The 22,122-nt window shown below is 42.2% G+C and overlaps 1 protein-coding gene and 1 long non-coding RNA gene across 10 annotated transcripts in view; one reads left to right on the top strand and one right to left on the bottom strand.

The window, feature by feature from the left end:
- The first annotated feature begins 3,076 nt into the window (after positions 1-3,076).
- The window catches only part of LOC115108508 (RNA-binding motif, single-stranded-interacting protein 1-like), a 51,734-nt gene continuing 32,688 nt past the window's right edge, over positions 3,077-22,122 (top strand). For 2 of the 9 annotated variants that reach the window (XM_065012295.1, XM_029632927.2), the window contains exon 1: positions 3,077-3,265. In XM_065012295.1, coding sequence (XP_064868367.1) covers positions 3,194-3,265 — 72 coding nt within the window. In that variant the 5' untranslated portion in view covers positions 3,077-3,193. Of the gene's footprint in view, positions 3,266-7,108; positions 7,205-12,248; positions 12,561-18,834; positions 18,887-22,122 lie in introns of those variants that run through there. The other 7 variants (XM_029632957.2, XM_029632917.2, XM_029632967.2 and 4 more) reach the window with 5 other exon arrangements.
- Positions 19,190-21,067, bottom strand: LOC135565398 (uncharacterized). Its single transcript, XR_010461614.1, has 2 exons — positions 20,170-21,067; positions 19,190-19,970 (listed from the first exon to the last, which is right to left on the bottom strand). It is a non-coding gene; the product is annotated as an uncharacterized LOC135565398 (long non-coding RNA).

Genomic DNA, 22,122 nt, shown 5'->3' with positions numbered 1-22,122 from the left:
TTATGTTTGCCCATACCATAACTCCACCGCTACAATGGGGTACTCTGTTCCCAATTTTGACATCAGCAAACCGCTCGCCCACACACTCGTCCGCTCTCTCCACTGGCTTCCAGTTGAAGCTCGCATCCGCTACAAGACCATGGTGCTTGCCTACGGAGCTGTGAGGGGAACGGCACCTCAGTACCTCCAGGCTCTGATCAGGCCCTACACCCAAACAAGGGCACTGCGTTCATCCACCTCTGGCCTGCTCGCCTCCCTACCACTGAGGAAGTACAGTTCCCGCGCAGCCCAGTCAAAACTGTTCGCTGCTCTGGCCCCCCAATGGTGGAACAAACTCCCTCACGACGCCAGGACAGCGGAGTCAATCACCACCTTCCGGAGACACCTGAAACCCCACCTCTTTCAGGAATACCTAGGATAGGATAAAGTAATCCTTCTCACCCCCCCCCCCCCTTAAAAGATTTAGATGCACTATTGTAAAGTGGCTGTTCCACTGGATGTCTTAAGGTGAACGCACCAATTTGTAAGTCGCTCTGGATAAGAGAGTCTGCTAAATGACTTAAATATAAATATAAATACAACGCCATACACGTGGTCTGTGGATGTGAGGCCGCCTGGACATACTGCAAAATTCTCTAAAACAACGTTGGAGGCGGCTTATGGTATTGAATTGAAAGTTAAATTCTCTGCCAAAAGTTCTAGTGGACATTCCTGCATTCAGCATGCAGTTGCACTCTCCCTCATAACTGGAGACATCTGTAGCATTGTGTTGTGTGACAAACCTTCACATTTTAGAGTGGCCTTTTATTGTCCCTAGCACAAAATGCCATTTAATCAGCTTCTTGATATGCCACACTTGTCAGGTGGATGGATTATCTTGGCAAACAAGAGAACGTTTCTGGGATCTTAAATTTCAGCTCATGAAACATGGCACCAACACCTTGCATGTTGTGTTTATATTTGTGCTCAGAGTATTATAAAGCGTTTGTACCATTTAGTCACAATTATTCGGTGTAAAAACATCCAATTATGAAAAATATTCCCCTTACTCAACTATATTTCTTTGTTGATCCAACAGTAGAGTGATTAAGTTGTTAGTCGGTATCCAGTGTGTGGGAAATAACGCGAGTGGGGTATGGGCTATTTTTGCACCTGTGCACATTTTGCCCTGGCCTCTATAGTGGACTATTCAGTTTGATAAATGAGCATGTCATCCATATACATCTGAGTAGCAGGACACATAGACAGCAGATAATAAATTGACAATAAGGGGAGCACCGAGACCACCAGTGACACGTAACAGACCCCCCCCCCCCCCCCTGAGCCTTTAAAACGTAACAGGAACAACCAAGTCCATGGTCATGCCATTACCTATAAGCACTCCGGTTAGATGGCAATGGTGAAGGAGAATGAAAATGGATCATTTTGATGTTCAGGAGGACTACTTTGTCCTCGACAGAAAAGAGCCATAACCTCTACTACAATATAGTATGTAGTAGTACTATGCACTGTAGTAGTAGCCTAAACAGTCACTGTTGCAAACCTGTGGAAGGTTAGTTTGGCTCCATGTGTCTCTAGCTTGCTCTAATTACTGCAGCATCAAAGGATAGAAGAAGCTCTTCATCCTCATTAATGGATTCAAACAACATTTGCAACAGACAGCAATATGACCATCCCCAGACATCTTCACACCATCAGCTGGTGGCCTGCGCTTTAATGAAGATGAACATTACTACTCGAATGCGTTTGGATATTTTGGGGAGGAATTTCACGGAAAGCTCGAAACAATCAAGAACCAAAAGGTAAGGGCTTCATGACTTAAATGTTCATATTCCCGAGAAGGAAACCGCGTTCATTTTCATATATTATTTCTCTCCCTTTATATGAACTGTGGTATGAACTGTGGGAAAGCAGACGACATAATGTTGCCTGTAAGTAACCTCTCTGAGCTTCCTTCGTGAAACCGTGGCTTTGTATCCTAAACTCCGCCCTACAAGAACACAACATAGTTCCTCATTCTGTATTCTCATCCACAGTGCTTCTTAGTCGGTTCTACCTGATAAATGTACAGTGTGGCTATGTGTCCTTACTATTTAAACAATTTGTTGATGACAAATGCATGCAATAGTTCTTCAGTAGTACTTTCATACTATACAGTGGGGTGGTAGGGTAGCCTAGTACTTAGAGCGTTGGACTAGTAACCGGAAGGTTGCAAGTTCAAATCCCCGAGCTGACAAGGTACAAATCTGACGTTCTCCCCCCGAACAGGCAGTTAACCCACTGTTCCTAGGCTGACTTGCTTAGTTAAATAAATAAAAATACTTGAGCAGCCTTGGGGCCATATTGGGTCAACCACTACATTTCATGTTGTGACCTTGTGAACACATAAATGAGTTTCTTACTGACAAATACTATTTCAACAATTTGTTGATGACAAATGCATGCAATATGATATACTCCCTTGCAGTTGCCATGAATAATGTGTGTAATTTAAGTCCTTATAAGCTACCCGAGGAGAATCATGGAACTTGTTGACTTGGCACAGTTGGCAGATGTTTGTTGGTATGCAACTGTGGTTTAAGTAAATGTGCATAATGTGAGCTTTGTTTTTTTTGTTAAGGAAGTTACATTGCCTTGTCTGGATGCCATGAAAGGTATCCTTATATAATGTACCATCACTCCTTGAACCAATATGAGTGTGTCATTACAGTGAAGCACTTATTGATGTCACATGGCAATGTTTGTATTGCTGGTGCAAAGGTGAGAGTGCCTGTCCAGCATTGGAGACTGATGTCTGGAGAGTAGGCCTATGGACTTTCAGTGCATCAGTGACTAAAACGTCCTTATTGTGTCTTCAAATACAAAATGTATTATCAAAATTAATCAAACTGTTGTCTTGACACTATTCTGAATGAGATTGCATGAATAGCCAACTGGTCAGCATTTGCAGTGACCACTTTGGCTCCAGTCAGAATGTACCCAGAGCAGAGAGAACCCATCACCCGAAGCAAGTCCAACGCCCACGCAGAAACGCAGTTCATTTGCGCAGAGGCTGGTTGATATTCCACTGTTTCGCTGTTTGGTTCCAGGGTGAGGTCTCCCAACGAGAGAATTGACTGACAGAAAAACCGAATTGAAGGAAATACTGAAGTAACCTTCAGTTCCGGCGCGACTAGTTCATCTTTCTATATTCATGGGAAAAGTGTGGCAACAACAGATGTACCCCCAGTACTCCTATTACTACCCCCGATACCTGCAAGCGAAGGTACAGTAAAACAGTGCTCTATGTACTTGAAAATGGGCGATTGACTCTACATCGTAAAATGATCAATGCGCGGTTAGATTCGACAGTTGATAAGAACATGTTCTTCATCTGCCTCGGTAGATTATTGTACTCTATTTTGTCTGTCAGATTTCTTGTTCGCTGGGGTTCTGTTTATTAAGTCATTTGAAACGCATAGGCCTATATTTTCAGGAAAAAATGATTTGAGATCACTTTGTGACTTAAGCACCCTGGACAGCTGTAGGCAATTTAGTGCATCTCAACACCTGTAAAACTCTTCTGACAGATTTTTCTTTACACTATTGACTTGGATCATTTGGATTTACATTGGAGTGACTGTGGCTCTCCAGGGTTAGCTAATAGAAACGATGCACAATTTATAGGATTACTGTTATTCCTAAATCCCTTAAACACTGCCATGTATAATTAAGTGTTAGATCAAGATAGCATCTCCTAACCCAATTTATTTTATTGTGAATTGTTTAGGAGGTTTTTGATATGCTGTTTCGTATTGATGAATGATCATAAGAGCGCAAGTCAGGTTTCATCGAATTCTTTACAGCATCATTAATGAATTATGTGTTGAAAATCAGAGGGCATATGGGGGTCAAATTACAGTCCTCAATTGACCTACAGACATCAACCACTGAACATCAAGAGGCTCCTACAGAATACTTTGCCTCACTTAAGCTCCATACATGTTTAATCAGCTTGGCTGCCTATTAAATGACAAGGTCCCAGAGCGGAAGCCCTATAGGCTGCTTAGTATGCAACAGTAAAATGAGGATATGTTTTCAAACAGAGATAGACATCTGAGTGTGTCGATCCAATGAAAAAGACCTTAAACGGGATTTGGGAATTCCATTGTGTTAGCTACACAGCCTATTATAGCTGAGTTATGAATGCATGGGCGATTTATTTTCCATTTTGATATCATTTGAAGAGCTTCCATACAACTAAGTGATACCAGCAAGAGCAGGTTTCTCTTTTATTTGACGATATAATTTGAAGAGAAAGTATTAGCCTATTCGCCAAAGTTACCTGCATTCGTTAGTCATTTAGTCATAAAATGCTGACTTTATAAATGACACGCAACTCCATCTTCCTACTGATGAGCAAAATGCCATGTGTTTTTTCTCTCCTTCAAATCCCACTATTCCATTGGCTGAAGAGTAATTCTTTGTATTCGATTTAAAAATAGGGTCATTCATGTGATTTCCACATGGAAAGGGATGTGGCCCCTTTCAGTCTGTTTTATGACACACCATATATGTGTGTGGTGGCCTTAGTACAGAAGTGGCTTGTCCACTTCAAACAGGGCCTTGCTCATGGATTTGTGGATAACTGACATGGTGGTTTACATTTCACTGTCCTGCTCTGTCCTGCTGGCCTCTGCTTGGATCCAAATGCAATGACCCTGTTATAATCTTATTGAGGGGGCCTGGCACAGATTTCTCGTCTATTTTGGTGTGTATGTGATGTTGAGAGTCTTTAAAGGTTTAGTGATATTGTAGGTTATTTGTGGTGATATTGATTTTGTATAGAAGAGCTGTATCATGTTCAGTCAGCTGCAAAATATTGCATTATTCATGATATGTGCTTTTGTTGTCGTCCATTTGTTGTTACGTTTTGAGATACTCTCACAGGAATCGCATTGACAAAGCACAGAAATTCATAGCGTGTTTTAGCATGTTTGTCAAGCAACTGGATTTCTGTTTCGGCAGGAGACTAGCTACAGTACTTTGATAGAGTAATTCAAGTGGAGCAGAACAGACTGCTTCTAGTTTCAGAACAAAGTGCTCGGTACAAACTGGTGTCGAATATCTATGTGAGCGATCCAGTATTTCAGGGATCCACTAGACTAGGGGTTCACAGATTTACAATAGTTTGAAGAACAGATGGTCCTTACTGGTGAAGAAGTGTTTACATTGAAGGAAATAAGCTTTTCCAAGCTTAATAATGATTCAAATCCAATTAAATCACTATTTTGTATTCTTGTTTGATGTCAACACAAGCCTATAATAATCCATTGAAGGTAAGGACATTAACTGCCATCGGACATTACAATGTTAGACTGTGAACAATGGCATTACGCCGAGGCTGAAAAAGCCCTATACAATGTTTACAATAAAGTTTGGAGAGTTGCCTAGCAGCTGAATGTACACAGTTGAACAGCACAATGTTGCTGCTCTTTATGTTGGTGCAGGGCTGAAAGAGCATCCATTGTGCTCCTATGATTCTCATTCTTGGGGACTTTTGACATGAACAAAATGTGGGTTTGCACGGTGCACAATAATATACCCACCCTGCTGTTGAGGCTCTCTCTGCCAAGAGGCTCTTTCATAAAAAATAGAGAAAACATTGAAAAGCCTCATCAGAGTTAGAAAGATGTCAATGGTGACACACGGACCATCAAGGTAATCATTTCTTATTCATTGCTTCTTGCGTTCAAACAATTGAAATGAGCATGCAATGAAATAAAGCAACAGGAGCTGTTATATCAATTGTAATATAGCAGGAATATTTCAATCTATTTTTTAAATATTTTTTTTCACTTTGCAAAGTCAATTATTATAGAGGCAGAGTATAGTCAGGGTTTTAGAATTTGGGATTTTCACTTCTCATCAAGGCCCTTGTCTTTTTTTCATGAGAACATATCTTATTTATGAGAAAAACATAAACATCTTGTATCAGGCTATTGCATTGATAATCAATTTCCCCTTTCTTGAATTATTTATGAAACACCTCACTGGATCTGAGGCGGAGAATAGGAAAGGTAATTGAAAATGGGTGCATTCATGTCAATCATGTATTTATTTTCAAGCAATATGGATATGAATGATTTTCAAATGAATATTAAAGAATGGATGTGGGTTATTCAATGTTTCCTATTTGCTTTCACAGCAAAACAACAATAATAATAATAATACAAAATCTAATTTGTTGCCATATAGAGTAGTATGAAATGAAAATATTTGTTTCCTACTTGGAATACATTGCATGCTCTACATTTAGTCAGTACACAAGATGAAACATTCTTCAAATTTTTAGAAGCACTCTTATATGAATGTGGCATTCAGTATGACATAAAAAAAACGTGAAAAGTTAATTTGCAATGTTCTATTACAACCCCTCTCAACGTACCAACAATAAAGCCAAAGCTCTCTCATTGAGCAATGTGCTCTTGACAGCAAAACATCAGTTTTTGATATTCTATCCCTCAGCGCTGGTGCCGTAAGTCAAACTTAGATCACCTGCCACATGATCCCATCCCTGGTGCTGACATCACATGACCAGTGAGTGCTTCAGACAGATGGGCAGTACAGCATGTTTACCCTGTACTTTACTGTCCTGTCCAAGCTACTCTCTGTTTATCATTGCAAAACTGTCTGCTGACTTCTGTCAAAACTAAGGTTGACACACATTTTCAGGATCAGGCATTTGGGAAGTTTTGTTTGTCTAAAGCAAAAGTTTGTAAGACCGTCATTGTCACGAGTGTAGCATCAACTCTACAAGCTTTTCTTGAATTGCCTGTGCAATTTGACACTCCTAATACCTTGCAGAGTCTCATTTATAACTAATCTAATGTAATACTTTGATAATGTTTTGTGTGAGATTTTCCTAACTGACTTTTCATCGTATTATTTTAATTTGATGAATTTGGAAGTATGGAAAGACTTTCCAGTAATCTACTCCTGGATAATGACAACTTCAGGTTGAGCTGTTCTTACCCCACCACCATGCCACACACACACACACACACACACACACACACACACACACACACACACACTCACACACGTCTGTCTTTGTGGCTTACTTGCTTCCACCCTAACGTGCTGGGTGTCGTCGAAAATGATTCTGTTGCTGCCTCAGAGGGGCTTTGTCTCCTGAACTCACCCCTTCCATCCAGGCAGGAAGGTAAATATACAGAGCTGTTTGTAAAGCCTTCCTGGTACTGGTGGGACTCTCTTTCCTCCACTTGAATTTCAGGGTGCTGTGGTATTGCTGGATCTCACTCTGAGCGAGCTAACGGAGAGGAAGGAAATGGATGGGAGATGTCAGCGTTTCAAAGAGGACAAACTGTTGTGTTAAACCGTATAGCTGCTGTTAGTTTCCAGACAAACTGATTATTATAATTATTATGGGCTGTGAGTGCCTGATTCCTTGAATGATGAAGTCTTAAACCTACTGTTCTCATAAAGGGCTAAAATTGGCATGTATAGTGGCATGGTGTGTATAATCGTCATATATTAGGCAAGCTGCTAGATTCTTTGTAAGAGCCCTGATGTCTGTAGGGCTTGGTCTGACATAGAGCCAGAATTAAATTGATAATTTGTTAGCTCTGCCGATTCAGCAGAGACTGTATCATGTCAAAACAGCCTGCTTAGGAACTGATTTGTGGCCGTGGGAAATTGGATATCACTGCAGGCCTTTCCGTGACTGTAGGTTCAGACATAGGTGAGATATTTGTCATACGTCATGTATAACAGCAATTCTCAAGCACCAGAAGTGTTGCTTTAAGTCTGTAGAGGACCACATCTTTAGTTTTATTTCACATACACTACCGTTCAAAAGTTTGGGGTCACTTAGAAATATTCTTGTTTTTGAAAGAAAAGCACATTTTTGGTCCATTAAAATAACATCAAATTGATCAGAAATACAGTGTAGACATTGTTAATGTTGTAAATGACTATTGTAGCTGGAAACGGCTGATATTTAATGGAATATCTACATAGGCGTACAGAGGCCCATTATCAGCAACCATCACTCCTGTGTTCCAATGGCACGTTGTGTTAGCTAATTCAAGTTGATCGTTGTAAGGCAGAGTTGCAAGGAAAAATCCATATCTCAGACTGGCCAACAAAAAAATAACAGATTAAGATCGGCAAAAGACCACAGACACTGGACAGAGGAACTCTGCCTACAGGGCCAGCATCCTGGAGTCGCCTCTTCACTGTTGACGTTGAGACGGGTGTTTTGTGGGTACTATTGAATGAAGCTGAGGACTTGTGAGGCGTCTGTTTCTCAAACTAGACAATCCAATGTACTTGTCCGCTTGCTCAGTTGTGCACCGGGGCCTTCCACTCCTCTTTCTATTCTGGTTAAAGCCAGTTTGCTCTGTTCTGTGAAGGGAGTAGTACACAGCGTTGTACCAGATCTTCAGTTTATTGGAAATTTCTCGCATGGAATAGCCTTAATTTCTCAGAACAAGAATAGACTGACGAGTTTCAGAAGAAAGGTCTTTGTTTCTGGCCATTTTGAGCCTGTAATCGAACCCAGAAATGCTGATGCTCCAGATGCTCAACTAGTCTAAAGAAGGCCAGTTTTATTGCTTCTTTAATCAGGACAACAGTTTTCAGCTGTGCTAACATAATTGCAAAAGGGTTTTCTAATGATCAATTAGCCTTTTAAAATTATAAACTTGGATTAACAATGTCTACACTGTATTTCTGATCAATTTTATGTTATTTTCTTATCCAGAGCGACTTACAAATTGGTGCGTTCACCTTAAGACATCCAGTGGAACAGCCACTTTACAATAGTGCATCTAAATCTTTTAAGGGGGTGAGAAGGATTACTTTATCCTATCCTAGGTATTCCTGAAAGAGGTGGGGTTTCAGGTGTCTCCGGAAGGTGGTGATTGACTCCGCTGTCCTGGCGTCGTGAGGGAGTTTGTTCCACCATTGGGGGGCCAGAGCAGCGAACAGTTTTGACTGGGCTGCGCGGGAACTGTACTTCCTCAGTGGTAGGGAGGCGAGCAGGCCAGAGGTGGATGAACGCAGTGCCCTTGTTTGGGTGTAGGGCCTGATCAGAGCCTGGAGGTACTGAGGTGCCGTTCCCCTCACAGCTCCGTAGGCAAGCACCATGGTCTTGTAGCGGATGCGAGCTTCAACTGGAAGCCAGTGGAGAGAGCGGAGGAGCGGGGTGACGTGAGAGAACTTGGGAAGGTTGAACACCAGACGGGCTGCGGCGTTCTGGATGAGTTGTAGGGGTTTAATGGCACAGGCAGGGAGCCCAGCCAACAGCGAGTTGCAGTAATCCAGACGGGAGATGACAAGTGCCTGGATTAGGACCTGCGCTACTTCCTGTGTGAGGCAGGGTCGTACTCTGCGGATGTTGTAGAGCATGAACCTACAAGAACGGGCCACCGCCTTGATGTTAGTTGAGAACGACAGGGTGTTGTCCAGGATCACGCCAAGGTTCTTAGCGCTCTGGGAGGAGGACACAATGGAGTTGTCAACCGTGATGGCGAGATCATGGAACGGGCAGTCCTTCCCCGGGAGGAAGAGCAGCTCCGTCTTGCCGAGGTTCAGCTTGAGGTGGTGATCCGTCATCCACACTGATATGTCTGCCAGACATGCAGAGATGCGATTCGCCACCTGGTCATCAGAAGGGGAAAGGAGAAGATTAATTGTGTGTCGTCTGCATAGCAATGATAGGAGAGACCATGTGAGGTTATGACAGAGCCAAGTGACTTGGTGTATAGCGAGAATAGGAGAGGGCCTAGAACAGAGCCCTGGGGGACGCCAGTGGTGAGAGCGCGTGGTGAGGAGACAGATTCTCGCCACGCCACCTGGTAGGAGCGACCTGTCAGGTAGGACGCAATCCAAGCGTGGGCCGCGCCGGAGATGCCCAACTCGGAGAGGGTGGAGAGGAGGATCTGATGGTTCACAGTATCGAAGGCAGCCGATAGGTCTAGAAGGATGAGAGCAGAGGAGAGAGAGTTAGCTTTAGCAGTGCGGAGGGCCTCCGTGATACAGAGAAGAGCAGTCTCAGTTGAATGACTAGTCTTGAAACCTGACTGATTTGGATCAAGAAGGTCATTCTGAGAGAGATAGCGGGAGAGCTGGCCAAGGACGGCACGTTCAAGAGTTTTGGAGAGAAAAGAAAGAAGGGATACTGGTCTGTAGTTGTTGACATCGGAGGGATCGAGTGTAGGTTTTTTCAGAAGGGGTGCAACTCTCGCTCTCTTGAAGACAGAAGGGACGTAGCCAGCGGTCAGGGATGAGTTGATGAGCGAGGTGAGGTAAGGGAGAAGGTCTCCGGAAATGGTCTGGAGAAGAGAGGAGGGAATAGGGTCAAGCGGGCAGGTTGTTGGGCGGCCGGCCGTCACAAGACGTGAGATTTCATCTGGAGAGAGAGGGGAGAAAGAGATCAGAGCACAGGGTAGGGCAGTGTGAGCAGAACCAGCGGTGTCGTTTGACTTAGCAAACGAGGATCGGATGTCGTCGACCTTCATATTATTATTATTTATATATATTATTTATATTATTAGATTACATTATTGCCAGCATCAATTCCTATAGAAAAGAATGATTGAAGCTTCAGGTCAATAAATGCATTCACAAGAAAGAACAATTACAGTTGGCTATGTGTTTTATGTAAGAACTTTAAGGCAATAGACATATGTACCTTTGACTCCTATATAAAAGGGATAGTTGCACTGTCTGTCGCTCTCCCCGCCCTTGTCCCCATTTCTCAGTGACCTCCATGGAGTGCTAATCCAGGTCTCTCTTTTCCCTCTAAGGGTGACATATATTGACACCTCATGGTGGCCCATAGGACCTCCCTACATACTCTATCTCTATGACTCTGCATTGTCTTTTAGGAAACCGTATGTTAAAACGTCTGTGTGTTTCAAAATGAACACAATGTATCACTTCAACAACCTCCAAAAAAATCACCAAGGAAAAAAAGAGGAAGGAAAGATTCAAATTTGAGTTTTTGGTAGATCGTGGTAAAGTGAGCACCTGCTGAAACCAAAATGAATCCTTTTATTGTGATTGGGTTTTTGTTTTTTGGGCTGATTTGGTTTTAGACCAATGTTGACATTGCTCTGTTTGCAGTGGTCAAAAGACCAGATGTTGCATAATCTCATTAGCGGTTGGTTCAAAGCCCCTGACACAAAAGGGCGAACAAAACTAATAGACTTAGTAAAAGACAGGAAATGCAGTTGGGGAAAGGATGTAAAGGATGACAACAAGCCAGGTGAACAAGAGAGCCTGGTAGAACAAGAAAGAGGTCAGAAAGATGACCACAAAGGCAACGACCACCTTAAGGTCAGCATGCATTCACATTCTGACGACATCACCACAGTTGGTTTTCCAATCAGAGACTGAGAATGGCAGGTGAATTGGTTTTGATTTATAGCCTAGCGCAGCCTCTAAGTGTATGTTTTGCTATCATAAAAAAGCTGGGTCACCCTATCACTCACAATTGGGATCTCTGCGGAAGAGTGGCTTGAATCCTTACTGTTACATGCAGTGTCTTTTGCACAGTCACTTCTCATCGATAGCGTCCATAGACTTTGTAACTATTACTGGATTAGAACAGTTAGACATTTTTAATTGGTTGTATATCTTTTCAATTACATTTTTCCATGTGTATTTTCATCTCACTGTTTGCTCTTTTTTGTCTGCTTTCATCAGTCTGATTAATGCTTATTTCAACGAGTATCCTATGGCAACAACCCTCAATGTATTGTTTTCTTTCAGTGTTGATCATCTTCATAACAATTCAATCATTTGTGTTTGATGGACTAAGTTGTGGCCTGCGTTCATTCAATTTCTTAAATATTCTTCAAATTGTAATAATTTACGAGTCTTGGATCGATCAAAAATATCGTACTGCTCCTTTAACTATCTGATGGCCGCACTATGGAATGTATGGTATGCATTTCAGACTAGACGAAGTGTAGCAAAACAGGGAAACATTGTTTGTAACAATCTATCGTTTATAGACCTATTATTTTATCATACCAGCTATTAACCAGCATGGCCTCTACATCTTATATAGGCTGTTTTGTTGTAGATTATCTCCTTGGAATTTGCATAAAAAGTTCTTATATAGTGTTGTTTTCATGTTATCCAGTGAAGTCATAATCCCTATACCAGATAGAGTAATGGTTTTTCCCACCGTAGCAGAGTCGGTTCTGCGGAAGATTCAATGCAAATCAATGAACTCAGTCAAAAGATCGGGGTTGGGCAAACGAAGTTCAGACTGATTCGCGGATACATTGCCATCGCTGTATAGTACAGTAGTATATGTCAAATACAGTATACTATTTAGGCCTACAGTAGCCTATAATCTATGCTTTAGTGTAGCAAGGATACGATTTGTTTAAAAAAAAAACATCTCTGGTTAAATGTACAACTTCTCCTAAGACAGCCATTGGATACAAATAGTTCGAAATAAATCTGTTTTGGGATTTTGGAAACCGACGATGATTTTTGCGAATTCTGCGAATCCATTGAGGACTCCGTATCGTAAGCAGGTAAATAGCCTATTTGATTATACAAGAGGTATGCAATAGTAATCCTCCTCACCACCAAGCGGACTTTATCCACATCGCCAAACAGGAATGTTTTGTTGATCAGCCTATGGTGACGAATAGCTTAATCGCAGAGAGAATTTAAGAACAGAAAGTTTCGTTTTCATTTGTTAACAGACTTTTTGCTGGGCATTTAAAAACGTACTTCTACTCATATAGTATTAGTGGGTTACTCTGAAACTCTGCTCTATTCTCGTTGTATTCTTTCAGTAAACTGGTAGGCTATTGCTACTGTAGTTTGTTGGTCCTTATGTCAGTGTATCTAGACCTTTAAAAGTGAATCTAGCCACTCATCAACCTTTTCTGTGACCTGGATTTTAACCAACAATTAATTTCGTTTATGGTTTCTATTATATAGTTTGTTATCAAATGTAATTCATTTGATATGTCGTGGTAGAGAAGTGAAGGCATCCTCAAGAGAGGCTCTCTGAAATTCCACTTTACCTTTACACTTTGGAGATTCATTTACATTTACATTTAAGTCATTTAGCAGACGCTCTTATCCAGAGCGACTTACAAATTGGTGCGTTCACCTTAAGACATCCAGTGGAACAGCCACTTTACAATAGTGCATCTAAATCTAGTAAGGGGGTGAGAAGGATTACTTTATCCTATCCTAGGTATTCCTGAAAGAGGTGGGGTTTCAGGTGTCTCCGGAAGGTGGTGATTGACTCCGCTGTCCTGGCGTCGTGAGGGAGTTTGTTCCACCATTGGGGGGCCAGAGCAGCGAACAGTTTTGACTGGGCTGCGCGGGAACTGTACTTCCTCAGTGGTAGGGAGGCGAGCAGGCCAGAGGTGGATGAACGCAGTGCCCTTGTTTGGGTGTAGGGCCTGATCAGAGCCTGGAGGTACTGAGGTGCCGTTCCCCTCACAGCTCCGTAGGCAAGCACCATGGTCTTGTAGCGGATGCGAGCTTCAACTGGAAGCCAGTGGAGAGAGCGGAGGAGCGGGGTGACGTGAGAGAACTTGGGAAGGTTGAACACCAGACGGGCTGCGGCGTTCTGGATGAGTTGTAGGGGTTTAATGGCACAGGCAGGGAGCCCAGCCAACAGCGAGTTGCAGTAATCCAGACGGGAGATGACAAGTGCCTGGATTAGGACCTGGTGTCTGTCCTCCTTCATAATGTAGACCTGGTGTCTGTCCCCCTTCATAATGTAGACCTGGTGTCTGTCCCCTTCATAATGTAGACCTGGTGTCTGTCCTCCTTCATAATGTAGACCTGGTGTCTGTCCCCCTTCATAATGTAGACCTGGTACCAGCAGGATGTGGTTGTCTGTCCCCCTTCATAATGTAGACCTCGTGTCTGTCCCCTTCATAATGTAGACCTCGTGTCTGTCCCCCTTCATAATGTAGACCTGGTGTCTGTCCCCTTCATAATGTAGACCTCGTGTCTGTCCCCCTTCATAATGTAGACCTGGTGTCTGTCCCCCTTCATAATGTAGACCTGGTGTCTGTCCCCCTTCATAATGTAGACCTGGTGTCTGTCCCCCTTCATAATGTAGACCTGGTGTCTGTCCCCTTCATAATGTAGACCTGGTGTCTGTCCCCCTTCATAATGTAGACCTGGTGTCTGTCCCCTTCATAATGTAGACCTGGTGTCTGGCAGGATGTAGCGTTGTGTCCGTCCCCCTTCGTGTGGCTCTTCAGGGCCAATTCCCACATGCTCACAATGTCAAAGTGGGAAACATTTCTTACACCTGACACCGTGTGGGTTGGGTTCAGAGACACAGTGGAACACAAGGTGAACTACAGTACCAGTCAAAGTTCAGACACACCCACTCATTCAAGGGTTCCTCTTCATTCCCACTACCCTCCACATTGTCCATGGTAGCCCCATTACTTCCAGACAGGAAGGTATAAACACTCTGACATGTTACCATGGTAGCCCCATTACTTCCAGACAGGAAGGTATGAACACTGACATGTTACCATGGTAGCCCCATTACTTCCAGACAGGAAGGTATGAACACTCTGACATGTTACCATGGTAGCCCCATTACTTCCAGACAGGAAGGTATAAACACTCTGACATGTTACCATGGTAGCCCCATTACTTCCAGACAGGAAGGTGTGAACACTCTGACATGTTACCATGGTAGCCCCATTACTTCCAGACAGGAAGGTATAAACACTCTGACATGTTACCATGGTAGCCCCATTACTTCCAGACAGGAAGGTATAAACACTCTGACATGTTACCATGGTAGCCCCATTACTTCCAGACAGGAAGGTATGAACACTGACATGTTACCATGGTAGCCCCATTACTTCCAGACAGGAAGGTGTGAACACTCTGACATGTTACCATGGTAGCCCCATTATTTCCAGACAGGAAGGTATGAACACAGACATGTTACCATGGTAGCCCCATTATTTCCAGACAGGAAGGTATGAACACAGACATGTTACCATGGTAGCCCCATTACATCCAGACAGGAAGGTATAGATTCAGTAGCTTGTCCTGGCTACTGTAATGGGAAATTCCATGATAACAGAGTGTTAATGAGACAAAGATTTGTTTTGACATTGTGTGCCAAACAAAAACTAATGATTGCAAAGTTAAACAAAGCATACACCTCTATTTACAATGACTATTTTTTAACAATTTCCACTGAATATTTTACAAAAACACACAGAATGACGGTGGGTGCTGTTTGTGCCGTCATTCTGTTTCCAAACTTTGCATCTGCACTGTTCTTCAACTAAGTATGTTTTTGACAAATGTTCAAGTGGAAATTGTTAAAAGTAGTCCTTGTAAATAGAGTTATCTGGTTTGTTTAACTTTGCAATCAATGAAAATCGGAGTCTCATCGCCGTTCTGTTACTGTGGAATTGCCCTCGTGTTCCAATGTAGAACTGGTTCAGTAGCAGTGCCTAGACAATGTTGATATTTGAGCTATTTATATGACTGGAAGGATTCTATGTAAACCATCATATATCACTTTTTCATATTTTTCAAACCTACAACAATGTAATAATCCACACAGATAACATTGAGGTCATGAGGAAATGTATTGGAATGACCTTGATATAATTGAATGATAGTTTGGAAAATATGATGTGCCTCTGTAGCTTGCTGTTTCGCATGTTAAATGAATGCATAGTGGAATGCAATTCAATCATGCATCCGATTTTCCCCATTTAGAATGGATTAACATTCTTGACATAATGAAACTATTGATGGGAGTTGAAGACTTCAGGATGATTCATATTCAGTATAATTCAAGTCTGCTGTCATAACATGAGGCCAGTTTTAGTTCAGTGCTGGGATAGTGCTGTGAGGGCGCGGTCTGTGTTACTGGAAGCCCAGTGTATTTCCAGCTCGGATATGACGGCTCTGCTGGTCTGGAGCATGCTGATAAGAGGCTGGGTTCTCCCCATCACACTCCCTTAGACTCTGGAGCTCAATAGGCATGCAGATGTATGAAAACAAGCAGGCTTTCAGTCCTGTAGAAAAGGGAGTTTCTATCCTTTAGTATGTGGGTTTAGCCGAGGGAACTGCGGGCATTTTCCTCAAAGATTGTCTTTGTTCATATATATCTTGAGCTGATGGCACACTTCCTAGTTGGGGGCCTGATGATGGGATCAGATGATTATGTCGAGCTATAACATTATCTAAATGTTCTCTTTCTCTTCGCTATTACATAGAGCAGACTGATAGTTATGTATAGAAAGTTTAAACAAGCCATTTGAATACATTGGATTGCTGTGAAGGACGACATGATCATGAAGTGCCTGTTGTTCAAATGTTTATAAAGCACAAATACCCAACAACACCGTCTTTAACATTATGAGAACAATCAACATGGCTCTCAACCTATACCCAATGCTTTCTGTACCATGTGCACTTCATACCAGACGCGTCTGTTATGTGTTCAAAAGGTGACTGTGATTGAAGGACCTTTACAGTTGACAAAAAACACGTGAAAGAATGGACTGTTTTGTAAAGTGACCTATCAGGACGTGACACTCTTTCAGAGACAGCCTGGAGATGACATGTGATCCTTCTTCTTGCATGTTACCTGAATTCATGAAATTTGGGACATGTTTTTAAAAAATCCATGCAATGATTCTCAATCAGGTTCTACTGTCAGTGTCACCTTGGAGGACACATGTCAGCGTTGACCTTTTATCTCCTTTTTCTCATGTCTTTTAGGCTAGGGCTATGTATTAAGTTATAAGGCCAACTCAATAGGAGAGTATTCAATGCCACCTTTGGGTCCAGACTTTCAATGTAATCTTTATTTAATGCACTTGCATGGTAACATTGTTGTTAACAGAATGAGACATGATGCTGAATGATGACTCATACAACAGTAAGTGTGGGAATTTGGGATATCTGACCATGGATCGTGAAATGCTGCGAAAGATGGTTTAAAATGGAAATTCCTGTTCCCTATAGATCCCACCATGAGATTTATGCCCGAAACAGAAACATCCAGGGAGTGCAAGATAAACATGGTAATAGTGGGGTGTTGGGTTTCTTCAACTGTATTTCATGGAATTGGACTTCTCTGTTCAGAAAGCACAGTGACAAAGACCAGGGTTATTTTGGGCAGCTTGCCATAAGAAAGTTGCATTCATGTCAGTTTATGTCAGTTCTTTGTCTAGAGGTTAATAATAGCCCGTATGTCAGATATGATGCTTGATAGATAAATTGTATCTTGCCTCGTATCTCAAAACCTCTAGCCGATATGTTACGACCTCAAGCATGCACGCCATGGTGATTTAATGTCTTAACCTGTCCTCCCACCATATAGAGGGAAAATACATGGGATCCTTCAACCGCCAAGAGTCCCTGTCAGAGTTAATTGAGGACAGCCCTCCGAGATCATTTTAGAGTCATAGAGGCACTCTTTGTGAAAAGGTAGTCATTTCATTTGAGTAGTTTCACACCATACAAAGAGCAGTTTGTGTCAGAAAGGAAAACAATGAAGGAAATTAAATACTCATCATCGTCGTCTTGAAAACAGCAGGTCAAGTCGGTTTCCGTGGTGAAGGTATGTGAACCGGAAAGGAAGAAGATCTCTTGCTTGGAACCAGTCCATCTTGAGGATTGCGCAATTCTGCCACCACTCCATGCTTGGGATTCCATCAAATTAAATTGTATTTGTCACATGCACCGAGTACAACAGAGATTTCTTATAAGCGTCCAGGTTAGAGTCCCGTTCCTTGAAAGCGACAGCTCTACCCTTTACCTCAGTGCGGATGTTGCCTGTAATCCATAGCTTCTGGTTGCGGTATGTACGTACGGTCACTGTGGAGACAACGTCATCAATACGCTTATTGATGAAGCCAGTGACTGATGTGGTGTACTCCTCAATGCCATCGGAAGAATCACGGAAAACATATTTCAGTCTGTACTAGCAAAACAGTCCTTTAGGTTAGTATCTGCATCATCTGACTACTTTCGTATTGAGTGAGTTACGGGTACTTCTTGCTTTAGTTTTTGCTTGTAAGCAGGAATCAGGAGGATAGAATTATGGTCAGATTTGCCAAATGGAGGGCGAGGGCGAGCTATGTACGGGACCTTATGTGGAGTAAAGGTGGTCTATAGTTGGTCTATAGTTTTTTTCTCTCTGGTTGCACATGTAACATGCTGGTAGAAATTAGGAAAAACGGATTTAAGTTTCCCTGTATTAAGGTCCCTGCCCACAACTCATTGAGTGCGGTTTTAGAGCCAGCATCAGTTTGTGGTGGTTAACAGAAAGCTATGAAGAATATAGATAAACTCTATTGGTAAATAGTGGTCTACAGCTTATTATGAGATACTCTAACTCAGGCGAGCAAAACCTCAAGACTTCCTTAATATTAGATTTCGTGCATCAACAAATAGACACAGATCTTGCTGATGCACGGAAAACCCAGCCAGCTGTATGTTATCCATGTTGTCGTTCAGCCACGACTTGGTGAAACATAAGATATCTGTCATTCTGCCCCTGAACAAGGCAGTTAACCCACCGTTCATAGGCCGTCATTGAAAATAAGAATGTGTTCTTAACTGACTTGACTAGTTAATTAAAGGTATAAAAAATAAAAATCGGCAAATCGGCGCCCAAAAATACCCTAGAAAATCTGCCAAAAAATACCTTGGTTAATCTAGAGACAAACGTTTGTGCATATTTTTTTGTCATAAAGTTAATTTTACTAGTCAATATTAGCCAGCTAGCTAGTGTTAAGAGAATGAATTTGTAATTCGTGTTGTTTAATCTTTTAGGGACTCCTGAGAAATCCAGCAAACCAGGCTGTCGTCTTGTGAAACAGTGGATGTAAAGAATCTAGCCAGCTAAAGCACTTACAGCAAATTGAATGTACAATTGTATAAGCTTGCCTTGCAATGTAGCTGAAGTAACATAGCTAACTAACTATTTACTTGCTTATTGTGTAGTGGAGGATAAAAATAACTGTATGCCTATGGATGTGTAGCTAGCTACAGTATGTAGCAGATCTGTGTATGGACCCTAAAACGTTAGATTCTGAACTAATATTCTTTCCAATCTATGAACCTCAGCTATCTTAGTTGCTGCATAAACTTCAAGTCTAAATGGCATTAATGAAGCCTATGGATAGAGTAGAATACAATAACTTTATTGTGCCAAGGATGTAAGTCCTACGTATATACACATGTACTGTAGTTATTACCACGCATGAGATTCCCACATTGTAGCCTGTACATTGAATATATTCACTGATGTACACTTCCTTGGCGGTTCAGGAATGAATCTCTGAGACTTCTTTTTCAGCCATATCATTCTCCATTATTTAAATGATGCTGTGTCTGCATGTATGTATTACAATTATACACTGCAACAGTGTTTACCACTCCTGCTCCTGGGACATCAATGATTACACATTGTAACTATGCAATAGACTAGAACCATGATTGATTTGTAATTCATATATACAGGAAAAAACTATGCATATCTAACTCCCTTCATCTGCATTAATCTGAGGGCACAGGATAGTATTTCAATGAGATACTTAATTTCCACCAGTGGAGAATGTGAAACGCTTTATTGAAAGACGTTCATTATCCAGGTGTTATGAATACATAAATGCATTATAACTATGATAATTGTAATATTATAAATACAATATAATGTGTGCATTATAAAACGGGGAAGAGAGACAAGGTGGGGAGAGAGGTGTAGAAGACAGAAAGGGAAAGAGGTAGGAACAGCGGCAGAGAGCATGTGATTCATGAATTACAGTACTACCCTAATATTCTCTCAGTTCATCACAATTGCGGTGTCTCCTAACCAGCCTTGGGCCCCCAGTTGGTCCGGAGGTCATCTTAAGAGCGGGTGAACTGGCGATGACGGGACTGGCTTCCACTCTCACATCAAAACATACCTGCAGATGAGAGAGCATGATTAAGCCTTGTTTAAAAGTTTTGAAAAATCTAACACGGTCAGTCATCTTAAATCAGGAGGTGAAATGCAAAACGGACCTTGGATCATTAACTCTGGGACTACTACCTCTCTGTCTGTATTTCAATGTAAAGCATCTCTTTAATAATACTTCCTGTTGACCCGACCAAGTGACATCTCACCTATGATCACGCTGTGCCCTCTGTGTCAGCCTGTTCAGATGCGGGAGGGGTTCACCAAAACAACTGATATAACCTAGAGGATTTAGGGAGAAGGGGTAGAGGTATGGAGTGAAGAAGAGACTGTTTTTGTGTGTGTGTGTGGTCTTACCTGGTGTCCACACTAAGTGGCTACAGAGTATTTTATGCTGAAAAACAGACACACGAGGACAAACAATAGAAGATAATATCAATATAAGATACTGTATGTGACGCAGACACCTATCAGAGGGTACCTGAAGCGTTTAAATATAGAGGGCTATGTGTCTCACCACTTGGTTATTGCAAGGCTAACCCTCAGGGAAATCATGACTTGGCAGCAACAGATAGACCAGTGAAAATGGCTGTGTTTATGTGGTGTAAATCTGAAAATTAGCAGCTGACATCTTAAGGGTTTTTTAATTAATGTGAGACAGGTTCCATGTATGTGAGACAGGTTCCATGTACAACAAGACAGGCAGAGATTGAGAAAAAGAACACAGAACAGTTTAATTAGCTCTGGTTATAGACACTTTTGCCAGCGATAAAGCTTCCACGGCCTGTTCCTCGGACAGTGAACATCTGGCAATATCTACATTTTCGACCCCTAGGTCAGCTCGCTCTCTGAAAGTAAAGAAAACAGCTTATTTTTTATAGACATGAAAACAATAACTGAGAAATGACCGTTCAATCTAAAGCAGCAGATGTCGTTTTTAGGATCCGTCACTACAGCCCAGTGCTGCTTACCTGAGATGCCATCATCAATACAGCCCAGTGCTGCTTACCTGAGATGCCATCATCAATACAGCCCAGTGCTGCTTACCTGAGATGCCATCATCAATACAGCCCAGTGCTGCTTACCTGAGATGCCATCATCAATACAGCCCAGTGCTGCTTACCTGAGATGCCATCATCAATACAGCCCAGTGCTGCTTACCTGAGATGACATCATCAATACAGCCCAGTGCTGCTTACCTGAGATGCCATCATCAATACAGCCCAGTGCTGCTTACCTGAGATGCCATCATCAATACAGCCCAGTGCTGCTTACCTGAGATGCCATCATCAATACAGCCCAGTGCTGCTTACCTGAGATGCCATCATCAATACAGCCCAGTGCTGCTTACCTGAGATGACGTCTTTAGGATACGTCAATACAGCCCAGTGCTGCTTACCTGAGATGCCATCATCAATACAGCCCAGTGCTGCTTACCTGAGATGCCATCATCAATACAGCCCAGTGCTGCTTACCTGAGATGCCATCATCAATACAGCCCAGTGCTGCTTACCTGAGATGCCATCATCAATACAGCCCAGTGCTGCTTACCTGAGATGCCATCATCAATACAGCCCAGTGCTGCTTACCTGAGATGCCATCATCAATACAGCCCAGTGCTGCTTACCTGAGATGCAATCATCAATACAGCCCAGTGCTGCTTACCTGAGATGCCGTCTTCGTAGGTGTCCGCTTTGACTTCCTTTGTGTCGGAAAAAAAAGTTGCTTTCAGAACAGTTATTTTTGATTGAAAATAAATCAAATGTACCTCCATAGCATATAACAATTTGCCTGTGAATAACCACACATTTATACAAACGTGCTGCTGTATGCAGAATTCTTGACGCACAACCAAAGATGCTGCCATACCCTGCCAGCACGCCCACGAGCGAGCCACTCAGAAGCAGAATGATGACCCGTGGAAGAGGGAAAGGAATGAGATTTGTTGCAAGTTGGGGAGGAGGGCTAATAGCTGAACAATAGACTATTCAACCTTTACTAAATAATAGTCTAATAGCCGAGCTAGGTGTGAAAAAAACCCTCCTATCACAGACCAAGGGGTAGCTTGCCACTCAATGTAATAAAGTAATGACTTTTCAAATAAATTACGTTACAAGTTATGTTGGCTGACAATTTGTTTGCTACGCTGTCCTTACGAACCA

This window comes from Oncorhynchus nerka, linkage group LG3 (genome assembly GCF_034236695.1).
Source record: "Oncorhynchus nerka isolate Pitt River linkage group LG3, Oner_Uvic_2.0, whole genome shotgun sequence".
Lineage (NCBI taxonomy): Eukaryota > Metazoa > Chordata > Actinopteri > Salmoniformes > Salmonidae > Oncorhynchus > Oncorhynchus nerka.
This window is presented reverse-complemented; position numbering and strand designations above follow the sequence as displayed.